The following is an 18,094-nucleotide window of genomic DNA, read 5'->3' as shown; positions in this document are numbered from 1 at the left end:
TAAAAACAAGTCTGATGACAATACATAGGCCTGCCCCTCAGTATTGGACACGAAAGTGTTTAAACCTCTGGTATTCTATGAGGTAATAAATATATGTTTAACATTTTCACAATTCTGTCATCCCATTGCATCCAACGCATTTTCTTCCTCATGATAACCCAAATTTTCCTGTTTGTGATTGCTTAGAGCTGCAACTATTCTTTGCGCCAGGACATCAATATTTAGTGGCACAAGATCCAGTTGTAGATCTTCTCATTCATTTATCTTAGGCTCTTTGTTCTTATCTAGAAAGGCCTGCTTTCTCTCGGTTATGTAGCCCATCTCAACAAACTCCAGTGCATGAGACATAATTGATTCAACTATAATGGGTGAGATTAGATGGACATTGCCCAATTAGCGTCACATACGGAGTAGGGTATCTCCACAAGGGCTAAATCTTTGGTGGTTATCACTTGTAATTGGATACGAAATTGTTCTGATTCAGAAGGAGCTATCTCGCCTCGCTTGCGTGTGCAATATTTGTATCATCTTGGTACGATACTTTGTGCCCAATTGCTCTTCTAATGTGAGATTTAGTGTTTTGATCGTGTTCTTTCCCATTGTGATCTTAGGCCTGGCATCCCTAAGTGTTTGGGCCTTTTCCAACTCATTTATTAATAAGGCTTTCTCTTTTAAAGGCCTTTGTAGTAACGTCTCTTGCTCTCTTTCTCCTTCAACGGTGGGGGTCTCTTCAGTTTTACTACACAGCCAAGTTTCTACAGTCTTATGGTGTCCCTTTTTTGGCACACTCTTTTTCCTGCTCAAGAGTGAGGCACCAGCTGTTAATTCAAAATGTCTGCCATTTCCCTACATGTAACACTTTTAGAGGAGGCCAGGATCTGTATTGCTCTAGATAGGGCCATTTTATTCTTATTCAAGAGAGTGATGGCATTGTTAGGACACTTTTTCCATTTACCAAGGCTTTTAGGCTGTTGCCTAAATTCTTGTAGAGCCCTTTTCGTTTTGCTTGTAAAACAGGCCCCCTCTAGGGTATTTCTGTCATTACTACTTGTGATTACCGTTTCCACTGGACTTTAAATTCATTGAGAGTTTGTCGCATGTACACTTATTATTGTATTTTTGACTTCTTCCTCCATGCATATATCCCCCTCATTTTGCATTCCAATGCCAGGGTAAAAATGTGATTATTTGCTTCTGACACTGTGTCAACTAGGCATATGAGTCATTTTTTGTAATCTGTTCTACCTTGTTTAAATGATTGCACAAGGTCAGCATTTCTGTCTCCGAATTAAAGTCCTCTTCCACGGAGTCAGATGAGGAAAATGATGTGCTGTGTTGTGACATTCTTAGCAATTTTTACCAGGTCCAGGATTGGACAGATTTTCCAATTTGGCAGGCAAACCTGTTATTTCATAGTCAGGGAGTCCCGCTTGATCTGCTATGGGGTCGACTTCCTTCTGCAAACTCAGACAGACATTCAAAAGTGAGTTATTGCCAATCGGATCTACCACGGATAGATCCTCTTGTCTCTAATATCATCTCCTCTTGTACTAGCTCGAGCTTCCATGGGGTCCTTTTCGATCGCAATAGGACCTCTCAGCTTTAAAAAGGCAGTAATGTTCCCTTTAGTGGGACCGTTTACACTTTCCTGTTTACTCAGGTTCTAGTCAACTTCCCCGGCAGTAGAATTTTTTTGTAGTTTAATCTTTTCGCTTTTCTTTATGGCTTTTGCGACCGAGAGCTCTTTATTACCAACTGGGCATGCTGTGCTTCGCAGCTGATATTTCGTACATGCCGCGAGCATAGTAGAATGAACTTATGAAGAAAAATCCGGCGACACTAACTTGGTCTAAGAGATAGGAAGGCTCCCAGTGCTTCAGGGTTGTCTGGTTCCAACAATCCCTCTCACTCCCGACCCTCTCCCGACCACTGCAGGACAACTTTCTACTCCACTCCCCGCTCCCCGCTCTGCAGTATAATGACGTTTTCAAGCCTCCTTGCCAGCACCTGCGTTGAGGAAACCGTGCCTGCACAGCAACCACAGAAGAAATCTTCAGAGTCAGTACATGTCTTGCCGGTTCCACTGCGGGACCAATCAAATTCCTGCTCCCCGTTGCGCAGTATAATGGAGTTTTTAAGCTCCTTGACGGCACCTGGAATGCATCGCAGCTACAGACGATATCCTCAGAGTCAGTATGTTTCGCCGGGTCCACTGCAGGACCACTTTCCACTCCACTGTCCCGCTGAAGACAAATGCATAATGTACCCAAAGTCTACATAAACTAAGTATAAATAATCATCATTAGTGATGAGATATAAATATATACATTTTGTTTATGTCAATAAAAAACGATACGGATTCAATTTGGAGAAACTACCAGCTGGCTATAAAAAAGGATACGTGAAAATCCAAACCATAAATAAAGAGTATACCCCACGAGAATAAATGTGCAAAACACTCTCTCACCTAATTCAAATGGCAGCCAAGGTAACCCGAATTGCCAGGTTAGAAGATGAATGTAAACTAAAAATACAAAAATGAGGCAAAAACAGGTAAGCCACGGTAAGAAACCTAAAATGAAGAAACCAATTTCGAAGGAGGTCTATGGGAAACTGTCCTAACTCAAACAGCACAAATCAAAGCCTGGACAGCAATTGGAGTAAACAAAAGAACGTCCGAACGGACTGAGTTAATATAGTCCAAGATGGCGTCCACGCTGCGTGATGATGTCATCATGGAACCATGGCGACATCATCTTGTCTGCTCAGGGATCACGAGAATGGGTGAAAAGTATTCACTAACTGTGTTATAGAGAAAGGAAAAATGAAGAAGGAACATGCAAGTGTATCAACACAAATCGTGAAGCAAAAATAGAAATAGAACAATAAAAAGGTTAACACAAGGTGACCTGTATAAACAAGATAGTTGGGGACTATTTTGGACATCAAGAGTCACATGCATCAATACTAATATTAGACAGGTAAAAATATTTGAAGACCAGAAGCGAGGAAAATCTATTTTGTGTAGATTTCGAGTACATTACGCATTTGGTTCTATCTCTCCCACAGTCGATTTCCAATCGACTTTTATCGATGGTTTCAACTGGTTGTTCTGACCATTTCAAAGTTTAGTTTGGAATGACTTTTTGAAGCTTTGATTAGCTTTGATTAAGTTCCTCAAATCACCCTTTAGGTATGAATAGTTTTTCTTTTATCTAGTTGATTTGCGTCTTTTCTATACACTGCTTGGGGGTGGTGACTCCATCTTCCATTAATTATATAATTAGGAATAATGCCTTTGATAAAGTCAGGCCAGATAAGAAATCATCAATGTGCATGTTCATTCTGATCCACCACCAGTGCCAGGAAGGAGTAAACCAAGCACACTCAATGCTTGTCTTGTACTTCATATGGGATATTTTTGACTAGAGGACCACCTGGCCTACAAAGCTGATGTCCATGGGTCGGGTTCCATTCTGCGTTGCTGCGGCTGCCTCATTGGGATTCTCCTACATGTTGGTTGCAGTTATGGACCATCCTCTGCTTCTGCATTCATGTGCCATCCGCTCCGTGTGCACGTTTTATATATTGACCAGACTAGGTTTTTGGCTGTGGCTGGTTCATTTTTAATGTTTTAAGGCGTGTTGCATCCCACTGTTATTTTTGTTGGGGGTGGCATGTTTTTGTCCTGCAATTTTTTGTTCAATATACTGCCGGACCCTCACCTTGAAAGCATTACGGATTAGCATTGCTATTTCTTTCTCGCTGGTTTTCTTTATGTCTTCTTTATCTGTCTGTTTTCGTTCTCCTCTGGTATTATTTGTCATTTCATTCAATGTACCAATTCATTAATTTTGCAAAGTGCCTTGGCAAAGGCGCTCCAGAAATAAACAAAAAAAACATAAACATATGGTACTGGCAAGGCGGGTGCAACCTATACTTCATTATAGTAAATCACTAGAATGTTTACAGTATTTGGATTAGACAACAACCACTGTCGCAAACAGTGGGAAACAATAACAAACACCTAGGACCAAGGGGTGAAGCCCCACAGCGCCGCCTAATCCCTTGTAATAATATTTTTTGCTGCTGTTTCAACATATGTAATTCTGTTTGGGAGTGTCAGTGGTCTATTCAAAAATAGACTTTTATAGTCTTTTATATTCCATAAAACACTGTAGTATTTAATTGGGAGACGACATGGAAAACGTCCAATGCATTTTGGACTTTAGCAAGTCCTTCTTCAGGGATCACATCCATCTCATTAAAAACATCAAAGTAACAAGTGGAAGCAGCTGCTCCCATCCTTGCTAAAATGTACTGCTCGTGTACATGTTCTGTTTCCATATATCCAGATCCGGCCGCAGGAAGCGGCACGGTACCGGAACACCATTAGCCGAGCCAGATAAAAGCTGTGATTTTTACTAACATTCAGCAATAGAATTACATATGTTGAAAAAGCAGCACAAACTATTTTTGCAACGGATTAGGCAGCGCCGTGGGGCTTCACCCTTTGGTCTTAGGTGTTTGTATGAACATGAACATAAATATGGTGTATTTACAAATTGTAGTGAACATCTCTGTACAAGTCAGTACTCCTGAATTTTAATAGTCATATATGTTATTCAAATTGCTATTGTTATTTTAGCACTCTGGCAGTTGCGCTAATGCTAGTTTTTGTAACATTGTTTTCAACTTTCAGTGGTATGCCATCTGCCTGAACGAGATTGGCGAATATGAAGGTTTCCAGACAAAAATTGAAAACGCCTTTGACATACAGAAGCATTTCCAGGTATGTTAAGACTGTCAATACACCCTGTATCTCTTATTAATGAAAGTGTTTGATTCCTCAACCCTTCCCTGAAAAACGAAATAAATACGATTGTTTTCTTTTCACCATCAATAGCAATTGAGCAGATTTGCCAAGCAACTTCTATACTTTATTTGAGGAAATAGGATGAGGTTGCTAAAAGATGATTGCAGGATCATGCATGCGTTTGTGAGATAAGGCCGTTGTTCAGACACACCATGTCTGTTATCATATGGACCTCATTGTCTCTTGGGACTAAAAAAATGATGGTCACTGGTAGATTTTAATATCCCTTGTAGCTTACAAGACTTGTTACTTTATTTTGTTCGTTGTTTATATGTCATGCCCTGATCTCTCATGGCTTCGTCAGACTGCTATAATGTAATGATGGGTAGGCAAGAGGCATGCGGTGAAGGGCAAAAGGGGACACATAGAGGGGGACAGTCAGCAGAAGAGGAAGGACAGTTGTACTTTTGCTGTAACATGGTGGGTTTCACTGATTTTCAATACTTGGCAAAGTGTCAAAGAGACAATGGGAGAGAGCGTGGCAGCAGCTTCCCTTATGACGTATACCTCATGGGGAGGATGGACTATGTAGTCTTATTTGTCAGCTTCACTACAATCAATGATGCTGCCCCCACATCACAGCAGGCAACCCTGCATCTCTCTAGATGGTCAGGAACAAGCTGCACTAGATTCAGTATTGGTTTTGGTTAACTCAGGATGGTATACACAATCACTGGCAAGCTTTGTGGTTAATGACCCAGGGTTTAATTGTATTTCCTCCTTTCAATTACGTTTTTTCCATTTTATTCCCACATGCCCAAGTCTTCCGCCTTCCCGCTCACCCTTTTCTTTGACTCGGTTCTCTATATTTGTTCTGGTTAGCTCAGCACCATGTGAAGTGCTCTCAGTGCTCTCCAAATGCACCCCTTCTTACTTGACGCTGGTCCCTAAAAGCTACCAGTTGCTACTGATGATGCAACACATCATGTGGGACATCTGTTGGTTACTTCACTGTCTTTCAAACACAATGTTAGGAAAGATTTCATAATTCTATGTCATTTTCCCTCCATGTGTCAAACCCCCAAACTTTTTGCTACTGTTTAAACACCATTGACTGACTTTGCCAGAGAAGCAGAGCCCTCAGCTGCACTCCTCTGGGCTTTCGCTCACTTTCTATGGGGAAACTGACATGCCCTTAAGACAGTCAGTACTGGGAGACTTTGTTTCCCTTAGTCCTTTCCTAATGTTGCAGCTTTTGTGCAACAGGCAACAAGTGTGCGATGTATCTTACCATACAGCACACTTGGGTCTCTAGTCATTTCCAAAGTCCCTAGAAACTCTCGCTGGACTTTTTATGAACTGTGCAGATGTGTCATGGACAGGACTGGTGGCAGCTATCATTTTCTTATATTTTTACCCTTTCTTGCCATGTTAACCGCGTTAACCGTGTTTGGCACGAATAGGTGGCCTGGCTCCAAAATAGCCATGCCACAAAGTTCTTTGTCCTGCCCTTTGACCATCTTGCCCCTTCACCTTACCCAGGTCGAGTCAACCCGGGTCAGTCCTTATTTGGTCATGCACTTTCCCGCGAAACCTAATGCTTTTGCGGGCTTCTCTTTGTGTGTGTGCCTCCAGGTTGTGGGCTGGGATGTCAGATCCCAATACACATCCTGGGTGCCAGAGAGTCTGGAGTGTCCTGAATGCCTGGGACCACTGTGGTCCATGATTGGTCCACGCATGGAGTGAGTGTTTGTGAGCAGATCTCCCATTGGATCCTCTCTGTTTTGGCGCGAAAGTAACTTTGGATAAAAGGAGGTTGAAAACACCACTTCCATGTCGATCTCCTGAGTTCACACCGAGTAAAGGATAAGGAGCCAAGTATCCTGCAACAAGAAGCCGAGTTAAGGAACCGCTGGTGACCCGCTGGAATGTTTGGCACCCTGAGCCCACCGTCGTCCCGTGGGACCCCTCTGCATCTGATCGTCCTAGAAGGTCTGTGAAGACGCTTCGACCCATTGGAATAGTGGGATCAACTATTCTCGGCACCTTCAATGAACCCTGCAAGTAAGCCTCTTCGGAAGTGTCCCTGGGCCAACCAGTGGGCTGACCAGCTTACGAAGGACCTTTGCTCTGTCACTGCCGCTGTTTCGGGGAGGCCCTCGAAACATGGTATACTGCTAGCTCTGTGTCCACGGCATCCTCACACCGAATTTCATATACTTGGCATTCCCAGGTCTGAAGTTGGACGAGTGCGCACGGACCGGAGCAACTCGGGAACTACACAGTGTCAAGACGTCCTGATTGTTGCATTCCAACCTGCCAGAGAAGTGGACTGTACTGGCGAAGTTTGGGTCTGCCTGCATCGGGGACCGGTGAGTAGTCCTTACCCCAACCGGTGGCCCCAAGCGCAGGAGCCCATTTATACGCACGAGTGGCCCCTGAGGGCCCCTTTCCTTTCCACAGCTATTGCAAAATAGCGACTCCATCCCGCCCTCTCAAACTGCATCTGCCCTCAGGTAGAGGTCCTGCTTGAATAGGGGGAACTTATTCTTCATCGCCTTATCCACCTTCCTGAGCTGCTAGAGACCCTTGAAGAGACCCTCTTTTGTCCATTGGCACAAGCGCGTGCATGTACTATTGAGCATAAGGCTCCTCTCTTCGTAGGGCTTGGACTGCCTCTTAGTTAGGTGTATTCCTGATGTGGAACTGGGTCTAAAGATTACTTGCACTGCCTGTTTTCCTCCCCCTCTAGGTGGTCAACCTATTTCGTGCTTTTAACCCCTTAGACCTCATTGGTCTTGTATATATATTGTGTTGATTATGATGTATTGGTTTATTCTAGTGTTACTGTGATTCTTTACTATGGTCCATGTTACAAAGGCCTTGTAATAAATGTGTCTATATTTTTAATATAACACCTGTCTGGAGTAATTTGTAAGTGTACTTGCCTTGTATGCTCATTGAGGTCTTTCAGTCACCCTGACTCCTCCTGAGACTTAGTCTTGACTGCCTGCCATGGCTACCCTGATTGGTCTGGCTTTTCCAGAGGTTACCCTGTTCCAAGAAACTAGGTTGGCCTTCTGAACCTCTGCCCCTCCAGGTCAGAGTTCAGAAATCCTTCTTAACAAATTGGTGTATAGTGGTGGGATAGGACTGAAGGTATCCAGTGTTGCATACTAGTGAATGCATTTCAAGTTATTTCTACCAGGACACATAGTGAATTGTTGTAGTATAACGGTAAAAAGGCCATAGTTCTATCTAACAGTATGGCAACAAGTACCTTGTTAACTTTAAATGCTTCTAGATACGAAACATTGAGAAAGCCCCCCATAAAAAAATTTTAAAAAAAAAGTTTTTGGCGATGAAAGGGTTGGCGATGAAAAGTCCCACAATGTAAAATCATTCGACGAAATGTGGGTATACCCTTCTGAGGATAGTGCAGAAGGAGGTGGTGCTGCTCTCACTGGTAGAACTGATAGTTCTGCCGCTGCACTGAACCACAGCAACCATGAGGACATGGAGGATGTAATGTCTAATGTTTCCTCTGCCGGTGCTGATGGGGAGGCCATACTTGAATTCAACTGCTGTTTAGGCAGAAGGAGCTTGAGTTCAATATGGCCAAACGAAAGATAGAGCAGGCAGAAAAACTGAAAGACAGGGGATCACCAGTTGGAACTGGCCAAGCTTCAAGTTGCCAATGGATCCAAGGGTCCTGGACATGGGTCTGGGGCCTCCTCTCATCCAAGGTTTCCAAAAGATCTGCTCAGTGTGTATGAGGAAAAGAATTACATTATGGACTGGCTGAATACATTTGAGTATGCATGTGAAGTTCACCAAGTTGACAATGCTGTTAAAATTGCCTGGTTACTTAGCAGACTGCCCCATTCTGGCTGCAGTGCCATTATGGAAATGTCAAAAGCTGAGAGAGCAGATTTTGCAATGTTGAAGCAAACTCTCATCTTACATTTTTGAAAGACTCCTGCCCAATACTTAAAAAGATTCAGAGAGTACAAGAAGAAAGAAGGTGGTACTTGGGTATCTTATGTAACTGAATCCTTAAAGAACTTGACTGGCTGGGTTGAAGGTTATAAGGTCTCTACCTTTGAAGGTATGATAAGTATTGTCATGCTGGAACATATTTTTGCATCTTCTTCCCCTGAATTTAAGCAGCATTTGGCAGATTCAAAGGAGATAGATCCTAAGAAGCTTGCCATTGCAGCAGATTTGTGGGTGTCACATAGAGTGTCCCATAAGGACAAGACTCATCCTGGTAAGCAGGAGGAAGGGAAAAAGTCCAAAGATAAGGAGGGTGGGAAAACTGGTAAATCTTCCTCCCAAAAGGGCTACAAAAAGAAAAATAAGGGTAAGACACAAGAGAACGCATAGGGTAGTGGAGGTCAGCCTCCAAAACAGAACTCTGGTTATAATAAGCCTCCCTATGTAAACAGACCCAGTGGATCTTGTTTTGCTTGTGGAGCAACTGACCACGTGAAGGGAGATCCCAGATGCAAAGTCAAAACCTTGGGGGTCCACTCTGCTAATCTGGCCTTCTCCTCCTATGAGGAAGACGATATTACAGGAGCATCCTTCTCCTCAGACTCCTTCCCCAGAGGGACAGAAGCTGAGGTATTTTTAGTTTCCCTGGGTTCCTGGGAGTTTACAGATTCAGAGGCTTATGCTAGGATTCCAGATAACACCAAGCACTACTTTAAAGACAGTGTGCTGATAAATGGAGTAGATACTCCAGCTCTTAGGGATAGTGGGTGTAGTTGAACTGTAGTGGATTCTACCTTGGTAGACCCAGAGGAAGTTGCCAGAGCTACTCTGATGCCCACTAAGTTGGCTGATGTCCCACCTCTCATGTTCCCAGTAATACCTGTAAATCTTACTATCGATGGTACAGCAGTCAGGATTGCAGTGAGCATACAGAGGAGTGTCCCAGGAAAGGTCTTACTGGGAAATGATCTCAGAGCTTTAGGGCTTGTGGGAGATACAGCTGACAGACCCTGCACAAGGTCTCAAAGAAGGGCAGCACTGGCCAAGACCAATGCCCTGCAACAGCCAAAGGGGAAACCCAAGGCTAAAGGAGTCAGAAAATCAAAAAGAGGGAAAGAAAATATTCCCCCTAACTCACCTACCAATGAGGTGGAGGTAGTTGGTCAATCACCAGGACCTGACGAGGAGGTGGTGATGCCTGAAATATTTGACCCCAATGACCATCCTGAACTAAAAGATTTGTTAGCAGAGGTGGTCCTGACAGGGAAGAATTCAGTAAGGGCCAACGTGAGTGCCCATCTCTGGAAGGCCTAAGGGGACAGGCCTGCTCCCAGATTGAGGGTGAACCTCCTGGGAAGCACAGGATTTATTGGGAAGGTGGGCTCCTGTATAGTGAGCCTACAGAGTCTACAGAAGGAGACCATAGGAGGTTGGTGGTGCCCCTTGCTGTACGACCCTTCCTTCTGCAGCTGGCACATGAAGTGCCCCTTGCTGGTCACCTTGGAATTAAGAGGACCAAGCAAAGGTTATCCATGCACTTCTACTGGCCCAAGATGGGGGTGCAAGTAGAAAGTCACTGCAGGAGCTGTGCCTCCTGCCAGTTATCTGGTAAGAGTGGCTCAACAATCGAAGCTCCATTGGTACGAATCCCAGTTGTGGGGGTACCATTTGAGAGGGTAGGGATCGACATTGTTGGTCCCCTTGACCCTCAAACATCCTCAGGCAATAGGTTTATCCTGGTGCTTGTCGACCATGCCACCAGGTATCCCGAGGCCATCCCATTAAAAACTGTGACTGCCAAGTCAGTTGCAAAAGCTTTACTTGGCATCTTTACTAGGGTTGGCTTCCCTAAAGAAGTTGTATCTGACAGAGGCAGCAACTTTATGTCGAAGTATATGCAGGCCATGTGGAAGGAATGTGGTGTCACCTATAAGTTTTCATCCGCATACCCCACATAGACCAATGGTCTGGTTGAAAGGTTTAACAGGACCTTAAAAAGTATGATTGGGGCTCTGGAAGAACCTCAAAGAAGAAAATGGGATCTTTTATTACCATGCTTACTTTTTGCCTACAGAGAGGTACCACAAGAGGGTGTTGGCTTTAGACCCTTTGAACTTGTGTTTGGTTACCCTGTAAGGGGACCCTTAGCCATAGTCAAGGAGGGATGGGAGTTGCCCACTCCCCCCATTACTACCAACGTAGTAGACTATGTGCTAGGGCTCAGAAAAAGGATGGTACTCCTGATGGGTCTGGCTAGTGACAAGTTGAAGACAGGACAAGCTCTGGTGAAACATTGGAATGACCAGAAGGCTTCCCTCATCAACTTCACACCTGGTCAGAAAGTCCTGATCATGAATCCCATAAGGCCTAGGGCTTTACAGGAGAAATGGTCAGGCCCTTACACAGTGTTGGAGTCACTGGGTGAGGTCAACTATTTAGTGGACCTTGGAAGGCCTGGACAAAGGTTTTCCATGTAAATAGACTGAAGGCTTTCATCCCAAGAGTTGAAATCGCAGCACTGCTATTGGCTTCAGATGTTGAGGAAGAGGAGTCGGAACCTCTCCCTGACCTATTCCAAAGCAGTCCTTCAGATAGCTCCATTGAGGGTGTCCGAGTGGCACCTCACCTGACTTCTGATCAGCAGGCTGCAGTGAAAAGTTTGCTTAGTCAATTTTCCCCTCTGTTTTCACAGTCCCCTGGTTTGACACCTTGGTGCAAACATAACATAGACACAGAAGACAGTGTACCTACCAGAAGTAGGGGATACAGAATGTCAGACAAAGTAAGGTCTTACATTAAGACAGAGGTCAACAAAATGTTGGATCTTGGGATGATTGAACCCTCCAGTAGTCCTTGGTCCAGCCCAATGGTTTTGGTTCCAAAGGCAGGTACTTCTGAATTGAGGTTCTGTGTGGATAACAGGGCTCTGAATGCTGTCACCAAGACAGATGCACACCCCTTGCCTAGAACAGATGAGCTGGTGGATACCTTGGGTGCCTCGAAGTACCTCAGCACGTTTGATCTCACTGCAGGCTATTGGCAAATAGCCCTTGCAGAACATGCCAAGGAGAAGACAACTTTCTCAACTCCAGATGGTCTTTACCAGTTCAGGGTAATGCCTTTTGTGTTGAAGAATGCACCTGCCACTTTCCAGAGGCTGGTGAATCATGTGTTGAATGGGTTGGATGAATTCTGTCTTGCATATCTGGATGATGTAGCAGTTTTCAGTGCCACCTGGGAAGACCATGTGAAACACCCAGGGATTGTGTTACAGGCTCTTCAGAAGGCCCACTAGCCCATAAAGGCCAGTAAGTGCCAGATTAGACAAGGATCAGTGGTCTACCTTGGACATGAAGTAGGTGGAGCCAGAGGTCGAGCCTCTACCCAGTAAAGTACAAGCAGTACAAGACTGGCCTACCCCCACTACACAGACCAAAGTGAGAGCCTTTTTAGGACTCACTGGATACTAAAGAAATTTCATGGCAGACTATGGCACCATAGCTGCCCCGCTGACTGTTCTCACTACTCCAAAGAAACCCAAGAAGGTAACTTGGACTGAAGAGTGTGAGAAGGCTTTCAATGGCTTAAAAGACTCCTTGTGCCAGGCCCCTGTGCTCAGGGTCCCTGATTACCAAAGACCTTTTATTGTGCAGACAGATGCCTCTGACACTGGGTTAGGAGTTGTACTATCGCAAGTAGATGAGAAGGGTAAGGAACACCCTATTGGCTTCATTAGTCGCCAGTTTAAGGACAGAGAGCTCAGATGGTCCACAGTAGAGAAATAATGGCCCTAAGGAAGCTGAGGCCCTACCTCTATGGGACCCACTTCACTGTGAAAACTGACCATAAGCCCTTAAAGTGGCTAATGAACATGAAGGGAGAGAATCCAAAGTTGCTTAGGTGCTCCATAAGTCTGCAAGGCTTTGACTTCACTATTGAGCATAGGCCAGGTGTCCAACATAGCAATGCTGATGGGTTGTCCAGAATGTTTAGCCGACCTGAACAAGAAACTCATCCAGGGTGGATTAGTTCCCTCTGTCCTTAGTCTGGGAGGGGCGAGTGTTAGGAAAGATTTCATAATTGTTTGTAATTTTCCCTCCATGTGTCAACCCCCAAACTTGTTGCTGCTGTTTAAACACCATTGACTGACTTTGCCAGAGAAGCATAGCCCTCAGATGCACTCCTCTGGGCTTTCGCTCACTTTCTATGGGGAAACTGACATGCCCTTAAAACAGTCAGTACTGGGAGACTTTGTTTCCCTTAGTCCTTTCCTCATGTTGCAGCTTTTGTGCAACATGTAACAAGTGTGCAATGTATAATACCATACAGCACACTTGGGTCTCTAGTCATTTCCAAAGGCCCTAGAAACTCTCGCTGGGCTTTTTATGAACTGTGCAGATGTGTCATGGACAGGACTGGTGGCAGCTATCGTTTTCTTATATTTGTAACCCTTTCTTGCCATGTTAACCGCGTTAACCACTTTTGGCACAAATAGGTGGCCTGGCTCCACAATGGCCATGCCACGAGGTTCTTTGTCCTGTCCTTTGGCCATCTTGCCCCTTCACCTTCCCCAGGTCGAGTCATCCCGGGTCAGTCCTTATTTGGTCATGCACTTTCCCACAAAACCCAATGCTTCCGCGGGCTTCTGCATGCCTTGCGTGTGTACCTCAAGGATGTGGGCTGGGATGTCTGATCCCAATACACATCCTGAGTGCCAGAGAGTCTGGAGTGTCCTGAATGCCTGGGACCACTGTGGTCCATGATTGGTCCACATATGGAGTGAGTGTTTGTGAGCAGATCTCCCATTGGGTCCTCTCCGTTTTGGCGCGAAGGGAACTTTGGATAAGAGGAGGCTGAAAACACCACTACCATGACAATCTCCTGAGTTCACACCGAACAAAGGATAAGGATCCAAGTATCCTGCAACAAGAAGCCGGGTCAAAGAACCGCTGGTGACCCGCTGGAAGGATTGGCACCCTCAGACCGCTGTCGTCCCTTGGGACCCCACTGCATCTGATCGTCCTAGAAGGTCTGCGAAGACGCTTCGACCCATTGGAATAGTGGGATCAACTATTCTCGGCACCTTCATCAAACGCTGTAAGTAAGCCTCTTCGAAGTGTCCCTGGGCCAACCAGTGGGATGACCAGCTTACGCAGGACCTTTGCTCTGTCACCGCCGCTGTTTTGAGGAGGCCCTCGAAACTTGGTATACTGCTAGCTCTGTGTCCACGGCACCCTCACACCGAATTTCGTACACTTGGCATTCCCAGGTCTGAAGTGAGACGAGTGCTCCCGGACCAGAGTAAATGCGGTTACCGTGTTGCCCTGCTGAGGCAACGACCTGTGCAAGTTCTCTGCATTTGTGACCTCCTTGCCCCTGAAGCCTGCTGCAGTGGAATTGGGCTGACTCAGGTGAGAAATCGCCACTGTCCCATTTGGGAATCCTCGCTGCAACTCGGGAACTACACGATGTCGAGACGTCCTGATTGTCGCATTCGAACCTGCCAGCGAAGTGGACTGTACTGTACTGGTGAAGTTTGGGTCTGCCTGCATCGGGGACCGGTGAGTAGTCCTTACCCCAACCGGTGGCCCCTAGTGCAGGAGCCCATTTTTACACATGAGTGGCCCCTGAGGGCCCCTTTCGTTTCCGCAGCTATTGCGAAATAGCGACTCCATTCCTCCCTCTACAACTGCCTCTGCCCTCAGGTGGAGGTCCTGCTTGAATAGTGGGAACTTGTTCTTCATCGCCTTATCCATCTTCCTGAGCTGCTACAGACCCTTGAAGAGACCCTCTTTTGCCCATTGGCACAAGCGCGTGCATGTACTATTGAGCATAAGGATCCTCTCTTCGTAGGGCTTAGACTGCCTCTTAGTTAGGTGTATTCCTGATGTGGAACTGGGTCTAAAGATTACTTGCACTGCCTGTTCCCCCCCTCTAGGTGGTCAACCTATTCCATGCTTTTAACCCCTTATGCCCCCATTGGTCTTGTATATATATTGTGTTGATTATGGTGTATTGGTTTATTCTAGTGTTACTGTGATTCTTTACTATGGTCCATGTTACAAAGGGTTAGTAATAAATGTGTCTATATTTTTAATATAACACCTGTCTGGAGTAATTTGTAAGTGTCCTTGCTTTGTACGCTCATTGAGGTCTTTCAGTCACCCTCACCCCTCCTGAGACTCAGCCTTGACCGCCTGCCATAGCTACCCTGATTGGTCTGGCTTGTCCAGAGGTTACCCTGTTCCAAGAAACTAGGTTGGCCTTCTGAACCTCTGCCCCTCCAGGTCAGTGTTCAGAAATCCTTCTTAACACCCAATAATACACAGATCCTCATCTGCTATACCTGACTTGAATTTTCAAGAAGCCATTATTTTATTTATTTATTTGCATTTATAAAGCGCACATCCGCCCTCAGGCATCGCGGCGCTGTTATAGAAAGCTTACTTAGTTACATAAGTGCTTGCAAAACAGACATACATACATGTTGCCTTACCTCATGTTGCAGGGTGGCTTACTTAGTTACATAAGTGCAGAGATGTACAGTTTTCCTAACCCCAAGTTGCAAAGTGGCAGCAGCATACAAATACAAAGTAAATTTGGGTGGCACAAACATGCTGCCCAACCCCATGTTGCAGGGTGCCAGGAGCATACAAATGCAAAGTCAATTTGGGTGGCACAAACATGCTGCCCAACCCCATGTTGCAGGGCGGTAGCAGCATACAAATGCAAAGTCAATTTGGTTGGCACCAATATGCTGCCCAGCCCCATGTTGCAGGGCGGCAGCAGCATACAAATGCAAAGTCACTTTGGGTGGCACAAACATGCTGCCCAACCCCATGTTGCAGGGCGACAGCAGCATACAAAAGCAAAGTCAATTTGGTTGACACAATATGCTGCCCAACCCCATTTTGTAGGGCGGCAGCAGCATACAAGTGCAGTAAGTCAGTTTAAGAGGGCGTGGCTTGGCGACCAACGGGGGGGCACACAGCATCACAGGCATCCAAGGAGGGGGATGAACCCAGCATTAGAGAAGTATATTCTCTCTCTGGTTCACAAAAACGTTTTATGGTGCAACATATCACATAAGCAAGTGGTTCCAATCTGGTTGGGAGCAGGGGTACAGTGTCTTGAATGCCACAGCTTCAATTGTTCTTTAGTTTGAATAATCTCTCATAGGTGTTGTAGTTAAGTCCCCCCAAGTCCTCACTCCCCACAATGTGGATCTTCTACATCCAGCTAAGGATCTAAAAGGCAGTGGCCAGATGTCTGTGCCTTATGGCTTGACAGTCTGTCCTTATCCAAACTTGATTTCCAGGCATTCCTGAATGTGCCCATCAGAGGGGAGATGACTGACCTGTTTGTTATCTACCCCACAGAGGCTAAGGGGCCTCTGTGCTCGTGTGTTTGGTTCTAGAGGAGGTAAAGGGTGTGCTGGCTGTGCTGCTCTTCTGTTGCCCCTGCCACAGTAGTCTGGGTATCTGCTCGGAGAGACTACTTTGGTTGGCACTTTGGGGAGGTAATCTTTCCTGAATAGCTTAATAATCCATTTGTGTGATGGTGATAACCAAAGTCCAATTTTTCCACTATGTACCAAGGCCCCTGTATTCTTTATTGGCTTATTTACCTAACACTTTTCTCTAATGAGTCCTCATTGGAAGCGTAATCAGAGATGCAAATTGTCTAATGAGGGGCATTAAGCCCATTAAGGTAAGGGTAAGCCATGTGCCCTGTTTACCATTTGCAAGTCTGCTAACGAGGCTGTGTGTGCTTCACTGGTGAATTGCAGACTTTTTATGATTATAATATGGTGTAGTGTGCTATACCTGGGGTGTCCCTACCAGAAACCTCAGATAAAATCGAGCATCACCGCCATTCACCAATTCCTGCAAGTAAGGTGATGGAATATGGATGTACAGTTCCCTCTGCATTCTACACTGTGGTACGACTCACACTGCTGGCCACACATTGGATGCTCTCATCTCTTTAGGCATCGCCCTCTCTAATCCTCTCACTACTCCTCTCTCCTGGACTGACCACTTTCTTCTCTCTTCTTTCTTGAAATTTCCTGTCACCTTTTCAAAGGCCCTCCCAGTTTTGCCACCTTACTTCGCGGTCATTTGACATATGAAGCGAGTGCCAATGGCTGCCTTTGCCTCCACATTCCCCTCGCCACCTACTCTTGCGGATTACTCCTATCCTGACACAGCCCTTTCCAACCTTCTCCTCTCCATCGCTAGAACTCTGGATATCCTTGCCGATGTTATGAGGATCCGGCTGAAGCCTGTCACAAAGTGCAACTCTTGGTATGACTCCCATTTTGCTGCTCTGAAACGCAAGTGCATAGTAGCTGAGCGGAAGTGGGGAGCTTTGGGTGCACCCTCTGACAAACTGGCCTGTCGCCTGCTCCAAAGACAATACAGAATCTCCATCTTCTCTAAGAAGAGGCTTCACATTCAAGGCCACATCTCTACGGCCTCTGTCAACACGGAAGAACTTTTCAATATCTGCAAGGACCTGGCCAATCCCACTGCAGTATTCTCCTCCTCTACAACCGCCCAGGCCCTCTGCATGGCTCTGGCTTCTCATTTCACAACTAAGACCCAGGACATCCTGGCTGCACTCTCCACCACTTCTCCTTTCTCTTTCCCCACCGCTCTCAGGCCTTAATTGGCCACCACCCCTCCTCTCATTCTCTCCTCCTTCTCTCCTATAACACCTGAAGATGTTTCCAGACAAGTCCAGTCGATGAAAGTCTCATCTAAACAGGTGACCCCCTGCTCCTCCATAACCATCAAGTACAACCTTGGTTCTCTCTTTCCAGCCTTGGCCGATTTCTGTAATCATACCTTTGCCACTGGCACCCCCCCCCTTCTTAAGCACTGCCTTGTGCACCCCCTACTGAAAAGGTCTCCTGATGACCCCTCCATTTAGGAAACTATTGCCCGAACTCTATCACTCCTTTCCTGGGCAAACTCCTGGAGAAGTTGGCTATATCCCAGCTAACCCTCCACATGAAATCTGTTTGTTATCTCCATGACCAGCAGTCTGGCTTCAGAGAAGCCAGAGGCACAGACACTGCACTCCTGAGCACATGTGAGGATCTGCTCTCAAATCTTGACTCTAGCTCTCCCTCTGCCCTCATTCTCCTCAAACTTTCCTCTTCTTTTGACACAATCAACCACAATATCCTGATTACTCATCTGCGCGAGACCCTTGGCATCTCGTATCAGGCTCTGGCTTGGCTGCCCTCCTTCCTCCTGGACAAACCCTCACAGGTCC

At 45.8% G+C, this 18,094-nt stretch overlaps 1 protein-coding gene across 2 annotated transcripts in view; it reads left to right on the top strand.

The window, feature by feature from the left end:
* The window catches only part of RMDN1 (regulator of microtubule dynamics 1), an 857,211-nt gene that overhangs the window by 284,178 nt on the left and 554,939 nt on the right, over positions 1–18,094 (top strand). For both annotated transcript variants that reach the window (XM_069621304.1, XM_069621303.1), the window contains exon 4: positions 4,703–4,792. In XM_069621304.1, the coding sequence (XP_069477405.1) occupies positions 4,703–4,792 (90 nt within the window). The remainder of the gene's footprint in view (positions 1–4,702; positions 4,793–18,094) is intronic.

Source organism: Ambystoma mexicanum, chromosome 5q (genome assembly GCF_040938575.1).
Source record: "Ambystoma mexicanum isolate Mex_15411 chromosome 5q, UKY_AmexF1_1, whole genome shotgun sequence".
NCBI classification, from domain to species: Eukaryota; Metazoa; Chordata; class Amphibia; order Caudata; family Ambystomatidae; genus Ambystoma; species Ambystoma mexicanum.
The sequence above is the reverse complement of the archived record's forward strand: the minus strand, read 5'-3'. Positions and strand labels throughout refer to the sequence as shown.